The sequence below is a fragment of the Belonocnema kinseyi genome, chromosome 6, assembly GCF_010883055.1.
Source record: "Belonocnema kinseyi isolate 2016_QV_RU_SX_M_011 chromosome 6, B_treatae_v1, whole genome shotgun sequence".
NCBI lineage: Eukaryota > Metazoa > Arthropoda > Insecta > Hymenoptera > Cynipidae > Belonocnema > Belonocnema kinseyi.
In genome coordinates, this window is record NC_046662.1 from 84,057,358 (window position 1) to 84,068,158 (window position 10,801).

The following is a 10,801-nucleotide window of genomic DNA, read 5'->3' on the forward strand; positions in this document are numbered from 1 at the left end:
TATAAGCCTGATTTATTAAACTTAGTTTGACAAAGAAATCTTATTGACATCTAAATAGATATTAGTTCTTTTAATAATATGAAAAACGAATTATATAACTAAATCGAATTTTTTATTTTTCAATTAACTTATACGAAATATATTAAATTTTAACATTTTTAAATCCCGCAATTTGATCAACGAATTCTAGCATTTTAGTAAGCTTTCAACTTAAATTTAAATAATTTATGATTGTTTAGAGAATCACAGTATGATTTTTGGATTTTCATAATTTCATAATTTTTGACCTTCTTGCAGAAAACAATTTGTTTGATTGATACAAAATGGCTAAATCAGTTCAAAATCATTCCATAAGTTAATGATTTTATTAGTAAAATATCGAATAAATTATCAAATAGCGAGTACACCACGTTTACATATCATTCATTGACTTACAAAATACGATTCAATTTATTAAAATTGTTTAAGCAATTAGAGAAATATTTTTTAAATAAAATTTTTTTACAATAATTTTAAAACTTTTCTAATATATGAAATGTTATCATTTAGTAATAAATCGTTGAAGCAATAGGTCTTTGTTGAAATGGTAAAAAATTGTTTGAAAAATATATATGGCACATTGATGAGCAGTGACTATTAGAAAAATAGTAGAAAAATTACTAACCTTAAGTATATCGCAAAACTTTCATTTTCTTTATTCAGGGAGTGGTTTTTGAAGGTGAATAAAAGGGTCTAGAGAAGTTTGTCTGCTTATGAACCGATCCCTTATGAAAAAGATCTATTGATAAGTATTGGATCCAGTACTTTTTTTAGGAAAAATTATTCGATAGCTAATCATTGCAAATCACGAGAAAATTACTTTTGTTTATTAGTTTCATTACAACACTATAAAACATTCTTTCTTCTACTGTAACCCACTATAAAATATTACTAGTTAGTTATTAAGTTAATAGATGTTCTGTTGAAATGTTTAAGCTTTGTTGTAAAACATTCAATTTTGCTTACGTTGGTATGAAATATCCACAGTTATTTATTATACTGGGAAGAGTTAAGTCCATTTCTAACAAGAAACACCATAATTAATTCACAGATTACCTCTGGGTTAATTTTGTCCTAAATAGGTACCTTTTTGCAGTGTGAACCAGTCAAAAATTCAAAAGTCGATTTTTTGGACAACTCTACTGCAATCCTTTAAACCTACTATAATTGACTAAGAGATTGTCTAAGAGAAGTAAAGAAAAGGTTTTTTTTCTCAATAAGGTTCCAATATTCTAAAGAGTGAAAAACAAAGTGACTATAAATTTTTTTACGCGATGAAATGAAAGTTACACGAAGCCTAGGACCTTTATAAAAAATCAGGACTATGTTCTCGTCATGAGCACCTTGTCCCTCACCCTACTAATATGCATTTGCCTGGGAGAGGGACGAAGATCGAAGTCTTCCCTCGCCTTGGATTGGAGGGATGCTTCATTGTCCGAAACTTCGATAGGACCCAAGTTCTCACAAGAACATGAAGATTCCTCCGATTCCCTTCGAGAAGACATCCTTAGAATGCTGAAAACTTCTTCAATTGAGTCTGAAAGTGAAATCACTCCGAAAAGTCTAAATGGTTTTCGAGAACATCTACATCACCGTTTAGAAAATCCAGAGAATCACCACCCTATCAGACACAGTGAGCGTCTTCATTTCCGATCAGCTGCTCCAATTCAGGTTACCTGGCCTGTGAAGAAAGAAGCAATTGTTGACGGGGATTTGCTGTTGGGTGGATTAATGATGGTCCATGAGAGAGAAGATTCCGTTACATGTGGCCCTGTTATGCCTCAGGGTGGAATCCAAGCTCTGGAAGCAATGTTGTACACTTTGGATAAACTTAATGAGGATGGGGGCCTTATACCTGGAGTTAAAATTGGTGCTCATATTCTCGATGACTGCGACAAGGACACTTATGGCTTGGAAATGGCTGTGGATTTTATTAAAGGTAGGCAAATTAACCATTCATAATATTCAGTTTTTTTAACATTTCTAGAAAATTGTGGAAATGACTCCGATTTTTTAGATTTTACAGAAAAATCTTAAGCGATTCGAGAACGTTTTATGTGATTTGCAGAAGTTCCTGCACAGAAAAAGTAGCGTATTACTGAAAATGAACTAATTATTGTTAAACTATGTTTTTCTGAATTTAATTTTTCCTGAAAAAAGATCTCCTTCATCCCGCTGGGAGTCGAACTACAGAACTTCTGATTGTCTGTCGAGTGCTTTTCCCTTAAGTTTCTAGAGAGTTTGAAAAAAAATTCTTTTTCAGAAATAGTAATTTTTTTCATTTATTAAAAATATCTGAAGTTAATAATATTTCAAGTTCTGTGGTACGATTTCCAGCGGGGCGAAGGAGATCTTTTTCAGAATAGATTTATTTAATAAATGTTCAATTCATAGCTGCATCCAGTCAGAAAACACGTTAGGAATGTCTCTTGTTTTCTGATGATAAGACAGATTCCTTGAAAAATATGTCTTTCTAAGTGTGATAATAGCGAGAAAACTGCTGTAAATAGAGAATGTTTTTTATTTATAGACAATGATTTAAAGTTAAAATGTTATTTTTCTCATTGCCCAAATATGATTCGCTGCATGTGAAATAAACCGGCACCATACTTTAAATATTTTTTTCAATGTTGAAGAAAAATAAAAAATACGCACTCAAGGTATTTCTGGATGAATTATTATTCATGACGGTAGCATTGAATTCGCCAATTTGAATTTGATCTGAATTTTCTATAAGATTTCATTTATCATATTTTTTATACTTATTTGTCACATAATCGTATTATATCATTTCATTTTTATTTGCATTGTTATAAAATAAATTTTTCTGAAAAAAGATTTGTCAGTTTACTCTGAATCGATAGTAACTAGCTCTGATCATGATGCAGATACCTTCAAATTACTCGTAACGTAAATGTAACACCGAGCTTGGAGTGGCGTGCATTACTGAAAAAAGATTCTTCCTTCAATCCCTCTAATAGCTTAATGGGAAAGCATACGACCGGCAATCAGAAGTTCTGTGTTTTGATTCCTAGGGGAGCGAAGTGAAAAGATCTTTTTTCTGATAAATTTGATTAACTTTTTTTTTAATTTATTGTCCATCTTGTCAGAAATGACGTTAAGTATTTTCTATTATTTGAAGAGTTAACTTGATCGATGGTGATAAAACAAATTCTTTTGAATTTTTATTTCTATAGATCCAGGGTAAGAAAAATGAACTAATTAGGTGCATGATGAAACTAAGCAAAATATAAGATCTATAATGTAAAATTTAATTTAATTATACTAACATTGTACGTATTTTATATTATGTGTATTTGATATACGTAAAAGTAACTTCATTGATGAAAATCAGTAAAAAAGTGTATTTTGATAATCAAAAAAGAACATTTTCCTATTTTTTCCTTGTATTATTTGAAGATGAATTATTATTTTTCCAAATCAAAACTTACTATAAACGGTAAATAGTGGCTTGCTTTACTAAATATTTGAGCTTCTTTTGACATATTAATCTGTGATATGAAAAAATAAACTTAATGAATTGACACTTGAAACGTGTTTCTCATATTTCTCGAAATAAATACCTCTTAGAAAGAAAAAATGGTAGAAAATAACAATTTTTGAGGAACACTCTAAATCTTACATTGTTTCGCTTATTTCTCTAAAAAGTGCAGTGAAATTCTTCAATAGCCCTCCCTTCTATAGCCCTTCCGAGATTCAACGCGGCGCCGCATGTAAGTGTAACAGGAGCTGTGAGGGGTGCGCGTAGTATGCGGTTGTAACCCAGCCGAACACTCAGGCATGAACAAACAAAAGCGGAGCGAGCCATAATGAGCTAGGTCCCACCCATCGTCAGTCCCAAAATCAGCGTTATAGTAGAGTTTCACTGTATTTGATGCAGAACTTAATGAATTAGCAATTAGTAAATTTTGGTAAAGAAAATTAAATTAACAAAATGTATCAAAGTTTAAAGGGGGAGGGTCGGTAAGACCGATTTTTGGCCTAATTTATTTTTGGACCAAAAAATCTGAAAAAATCATGGTAGTATCTTATAAGTATCCCGAGTCGATTGCACGCTAAACAGACTACCCTCCACCCCCCAGCCACCCCTACAAATATAGGAAACACCACTACCCACCAACTGTATTTTCGAGAGATTTGACACTCTTAAACATGTATTCTGAGGTTAGCTCGGGTTTACTATGGTTTTCGGGGTCGCCGAATACAAATCTGGCGTCCTTTGACTTTTATCGCGTCAGGTTCAAGGTCATGACCTTGAACCTGATGCGATAAAGATCAGCGGACACCAGGTTCGTAATCAGCGACCCCAAAAACCTATAACATATTTTTTATTAATTTTTTACCGTTTTTTCTCGATTTGACCTTCAAATGACCTTCAAATGACCTTGAACCTGAAGCGATAGAGTTCAACGGATGCCAGATTCGTAATTAGCGACTCCAAAAACCTATAACGTATTTTTTTAAATTTTTTTACCGTTTTCTCTCGATTTGACCTTCCAATGACCTTGAACCAGACGCAATAAAAGTCAAAGGACGCCAGATTTGTATTCGGCGACCCCGAAAACCATAGTAAACTCGATCTAACCTCAGAATACATGTTTAAGAGTGTCAAATCTCTCGAAAATACAGTTGGTGGGTAGTGGTGTTTCCTATATTTGTAGGGGTGGCTGGGGGGTGGAGGGTAGTCCGTTTAGCGTGCAATCGACTCGGGATACTTATAAGATACTACCATGATTTTTTCAGATTTTTTGGTCCAACAATAAATTAGGCCAAAAACCGGCCTTACCGACCCTCCCCCTTTACCTTTATCTAATTTGTCAATTTTGACGTCAATTTGTCTTTGATATGTAAAGGGTAAGTTTCAATTTTAAAGCGAAATTATTTAAATGATGCAACAAAAATGTTCGCGAATGAAAATTTTTTACCTGTTCTATAAATGCAACACTAAGAAAAAATATTCATTGGTCATCTGTAAAAAAAGTTTGTCTGATTAAAAAAAATTCTTTTGATTAAAAAAAATAGTTTAAAAAAAGAAAAATTTGTCCTCAATTTTAAATAATTTTCTGAATTTTTAAGTTATTTCTGGTTTAACGAAGAAAATTCTATTTAAGAAAAGATTGCTTGAATGCAAGACAAACATTTTTCTGCGTTAATGTCTTATTGATTCGGAGTCGAAAATGTATTGCACAAAGTAAGCAAAACAAAAATCTCACCGGAGTCTCTTTCTTACCAGGATATAGCAGCAAGTAAATATCGCGTGTCATTCTTCGTAAACACTAGATGAACACGAAACATAAAAATCTGCATTACAGTCCCTTCCGTGATTTTAGAGAAGCACTCTTTTGTATTAGAAACCGTCACGTGCAGACTTTACATTTTAACGTTACGATAAACAGTTGAGTTTATTTGTGGTACTGAATAAATAATAATTTAAAATTAGAAACAAAATTTTAGTCCATGTTATAAGTTTTTTGAAATGTGTAATTAACATTTTCTTCATTTCTATACTGTGTATGGATTTGAATATTAAAATTGGCTTTTTTTATTGTGTAAAGTTCCCCTTTTTTAAATATACACATTTCTTTCCTGAAATTGTCCCAGCTTGCTTCATAATAACATGTCATTCTTTTGCTTAAACCAAAAATACAAATTTCGTTGTGTGCAATATCTTAAAGTTTCTAAAATAAAAAAAATCATAATTGTGAATGTAGGAAATTTTTTCATAATACAAAATAGTGGCATGCTTCTTCTATCACCGCTCGAAAATAAAGTACAATCAATCCAATTCAAAGAACTTGTTTTTTAAGCTATTTAAAAAAATCATAACTTACGCGCAAATTTTGTTTTTCATTTTTAACTTTTATATGATGTCTTACTACTAAAAGCTGCATGTACAACAAATTCAATCAAAACACAAGATATTATCCGTCGAACAAAAATTTGGAGGGATTGCTACTTTCGCACAGACTCTAAGAGACACTTAAAATTGTTAAAATATTTTTGTATAAAAGGAACGATAAGCAACTGTTTAAATAATAATTTAGCAATTTTATTTTACGATGAAAATCACGGATTAGGTTTGACATTAATTAAAAAATTTTGTTAAAGAGACAAGCAATTTGCGAAATAAGTTCTTTTTAAATTAAATCAATTTGTGTACTTTTGTTAGAATAAGTAATTTTTGGATCAAGTAATTAATTATTTGACTCAAAGAGAAAAAATAAAATAATCTTTCTTCGATTTAAATCTTTAATTAATCTGGAAACGCTATTTTTACTTTACCGAATAAAAATAGTTCGCAAAAAATTATTTCCTTAATTAATTATTTAAGTACCTTACAACTCTCGAGTAAAAAAGTTGTGGCTGACATTTTAGGAGTTCTCAGCGGAGTTCTTAGTTCGACTCAAAAGTAATGAAATAAGAAAAAAGGGTTCAGAAAAATAAAAACTTCCACTAAAAACCCCATGACAGTGCTCCATGCTGAAATACATAGGTTCTTCCAAGGGACAATTGAGGATGGTACCACTGGGAGCTTTCACCGCAATTTATCAACTCAGTCTTGGGATAGGTATTCTTTCTACCTTTTATATCTCTCTACACAAGGGCTTACCCAATTTTACTGAAATTATGCTTCAAAATCTATAATAAATTTTCAAAAGAATAGAAAATTAATGAGATGAAAATATTACACTAGTATTTCACAAATAATCGAGCGAATAATGAAACTTTATAAAGATCATTTTTTTTGCACGCAGTTAAATAATAAGGGACGTTTTTCAAAAAGTACACTTTTTGATTGAAATTGAACCTTATACAAAAGTTTCCCTCTAGGGTAAGAATCGTCGTGCTATTCTAGTAGATGATTAAAGAGAGTTAACTCAATATTACTTAAATCTTAAATCTCTTAAAGAACAATTTAAAAATTATTAATTTTAAAGATTTAGTTTCACTATCCACATTTAAAATTAATTTAATTTCACTTTGAATGTTATTTGATATTACATGATATGATATATCTTAATAATTTGAATCATTTTTAAAATTCATTTAATTTAAATTTCAAATCACAATTTTCGAAACGATATTCTGAAATAGTTTAATTTTTTAAGACATGAAAGTAAATTTTTTAGCATAAATATTTTTAGTTTGTTATGCTAGTTTCGTCAAATAGATGAAAATATTTTAATATGTACATTTCTTTATGCTTTTTTCGAACTATTAAATTTTGTACGGGCCTAGAATATAAAATTAATTAGTTTGGAGATTTTCATTTTTTAAATTCCGCTATCCAGGCGGATAAATTATATAAATACATATAGTTTACATATAATATAAAGTATTATGTATAATATCCATTTGTTTTATGCATAAAACGTATGAAAAAAATTAATATTATATATGATACTGCAAACTATAATATAAACTGTATATAATTTTTCCGCCTGGGTCTGTAAATACAAGCATTCTCTTGTTTCTTTATGTAGTACCGCCCTAAACAATTCATTACTCTTTTTATATGAATTGAAAAAATAAAAATATTAAATTTTGAAATCCCTATTAAGAATTTTTACATCATAGAACATCCAGGAAAATTTATTGAAATACCTTAAGAGCTTTTAAAACCTCTTAAAATCAGTTAAATCTTTCAAACTTTAATGAAATTCGTTAAAATCCTGTGAACCTTCCATGAAAGCTTTTAGAATATTCTAAAACTTTTCGAGTCATTTACTACCGTACAAACTAAAAAGATACATATTTCTGATCTAAATCGAACTGAGAAAATCGAGAAAAACTTCTTGCACAAAGAACTTTAATATCGAATAAAATTTTGGACAATTAAGATACGCTATTTGGGTCGAAAGAATGTACTTGTTATATTTTGCAATACAAAAATTAACTTTTTAAACAATTCCTTTCAGAAAATGGTGTTGCGATGTTTTACTAGTCGCGGAAAGTAAAAAATACAGGGAAAAAACACAAAGTCACTTGCGGACAATACCTTTGACAAAGAGCTCGAGCGTAGCCTCAAAATACAACATCAAAACATACGTAAGCTACACTGTGTATTTAGTGACTGTTTCGAACTTACCCGAACGATCGTCGCTAGTGTATAACCGAATTTAGCCGGGACTTATTTCCCCTGGATTTCCGATCAGAGTCGAGAGCTAATTCGCAAGGCTGAAAGATACGTATGGGCAAACGATTCTATTCGTTCGTCAATTCGCGCCGAACTCGGTCACTTTTACAACGCAAAAAAGACAGAAAGTTGTTTAGGTTCTTTTTCATGTGTATGCTGATGACGTATTTCCTTCTTGTACAACTTTTAGAACAGGCAACGTGCTTTGCGTATCTTTTTCTGTAGTATTTTTCAACTTTTTCGACTTTCCTGATTTATAGACAATCGATTTTTGCAATAAATATTAATAATTAATAGATTTTATTAACACAATTAGATGCAGCTTTCTCTTACGAATTCAACGATACCAAAAACTCATTTTTCATACAAATGCTACTCATGTATCTTTTCAGTTTGGACGGCAGTATAAAATGCTTTAACATTTTGCGAAATTCTTTAAAACCACGTAAACATTTTTAAATTCTTTAAAATGATTAAAATTCGTATAAATTCCTCTACATTTTCGAAATCCCTGGTAACGTCATTGCAATCTTTAGATAGATTCTAAATTATTTCAACTCCTTGCAATTTTTCAAAATACCTTGTCATTTTTATATGTGATGTAAGATACTTTCAAAACTTCTAAAATTCAAGAAAAAAGTCTTAAGCCGCATAATAAGCGAAATTTTCAGATTATGTTGCAATTTTGAAACCCTACAATTAAAATCTACTTAAAATCTACCCATACAAATTTTTCGCAATCTTTAGGATTCTCTGAAGTCCCTTGAAATCATTAAAAGTACCATAAACCCTTTACAATCCTATGTGATCTTTCAAATTCCTTATGAAGTTCATGAAATACTTTGCAATCCCTTGATTAATTCTTCTGTCCATAAAACATCTGAAACCTTTGAATCTTCCTGAAAATAATTAAATTACTTTGAAATTTTTTGAATTCTTTTGAAAGTTATTCAACTGCTTTTCAAACCGTCAAAACCCTTGAAATCTGTTAAAACTCTTTTAAATTCCCAGGAATCTTTCAAATTTTTCAAATCTTTTGAATTCTTTTTGAAAACAGGGTAGGTCTTCTAGGACTGGTTTGCCATACGTTTATCGGGTAAGTGGGCAAATTCCAGTTTACTTCTCAACGCTAATTTTCACGGATAAATAATAACACGGGCAGACCAAGAAAGTGGGACGTACCTAGTAGACCTATGAATTATTGTGTATTTTCACTTGCTGAAACAAAATTCGTTGCCCGAAATGCTTTATGCCATACCATTTTCCATAAAATTGCAAAAAACCACCTGCAAAAACAAAAAATTCTACGGTTAGGTGGATCAGCATTAGGAAAGCCTTTTAAAATAATTGAGAGGCCCAATATATAAGTAATTTGATGCGCAAACTCTAAATTTGGGACTAGAATTGGATCAGCATCAGGAAAACGTATGAAAATGACAGCAAGAGCCAATCTATACGTAATTGAATGCGTTGACTGGTGGAAAACTTGTTTTGTACTGCATTCTTTTTAAAGCTGATTTGATCGCATGTATCTGTAACCAGGGCACCTGCATGTGGTGATGGTGGGCAACAGATCCAAGCTGGTTTCGTGCCATCATGGTAGGCATAGGCAAAAAGTACGTTAAGTTGCAGGGATTTTGAGTCCGTGTATCGGGAGCTGGACAGGGTGAGAAAGCGGGACCAAAAGTCGTCGTCGTCTTCAAGCAACCACAGCTCTACATTGGCGTTTAATTTAGCCTTTGAAGAGTATAATTCTAAAGAAAACCACTCTACTTCTCATAGGTGTGCTAAATGCGATGACATCTGCTGTGTTTGTGGAAAATTAGAAGTTCGTGGAAACCGAAGAAGGTTATATCAAAAGTTTAAATATATTTATAAAGATTGCTTTGGTATTGATATACAAAATAGAGAAATGAAGTGGGTATCATATATAGTTTTGAGTAATTGCAGAATAATGTTATCACGATGGGACAAAACTCGAAAAGCAGATGACTTATAATTTAAGAAGCTTATGATATGGTATGATACTTTAAGTTAAAAGGCTTGCTATTTCTGTATGACCAACAACGAAGATCATAATTTAACTATTAAATCAAAAATCTTATACACCAACGCTCATTCAGTAGTAACACCAACAACAACTTCTGCATATATAACTGACAAGGACCAAAAACCTATGGGTATTGACAACTCTCTCATGGATGAGGAATCGAACGTTGATGAAAACTTCGAGGAATAAAGTTAAAGTGATAGGAAAGATGGATAAAGATGAATATGCACCATGAGGCAGAAGTAAGACTCTCGAAACTTTCAAGCAGAAGAAGTAAATGATCTCATAAGATCTAATAATATCGATGTTTGCTGAGAAACATACTAAACGAGAGAAAGTTTCGTACAATTGTCAAAATTATTGTCTCGTCTGGTCTCCTTACCACGAAAGTATTAGTTCAACAGAACGATATCGATTACATTTGACACTCGTCAAGTAACTTGTTTTTTTATTCTGGTTATAATAAATGAAAAACAATTTATACTTCTTTATTTATTTCGTATTTTTCTTCCAATATTTGACATCCAAAACGTCAAAATTCAAAATAAGTAGAC

At 31.3% G+C, this 10,801-nt stretch overlaps 1 protein-coding gene across 1 annotated transcript; it reads left to right on the plus strand.

The window, feature by feature from the left end:
• Positions 1 to 1,374: 1,374 nt before the first annotated feature.
• Positions 1,375 to 10,436, plus strand: LOC117175483. The gene is made up of 2 exons (XM_033365190.1): positions 1,375 to 1,978; positions 10,324 to 10,436. The coding sequence occupies exons 1-2, from the start codon at positions 1,375 to 1,377 to the stop codon at positions 10,434 to 10,436; spliced, it is 717 nt and encodes a 238-aa protein (XP_033221081.1).
• The last annotated feature ends 365 nt before the right edge of the window (positions 10,437 to 10,801 follow it).

Bases quoted from the DNA above. Each gene is read 5' to 3' on its own strand.
- LOC117175483 (XM_033365190.1), top strand. From the start codon at position 1,375: ATGAGCACCTTGTCCCTCACCCTACTAATATGCATTTGCCTGGGAGAG. The intron at 1,979-10,323 runs GTAGGCAAATTA...CTCATTCAGTAG, and splicing joins GGCTGTGGATTTTATTAAAG to TAACACCAACAACAACTTCT.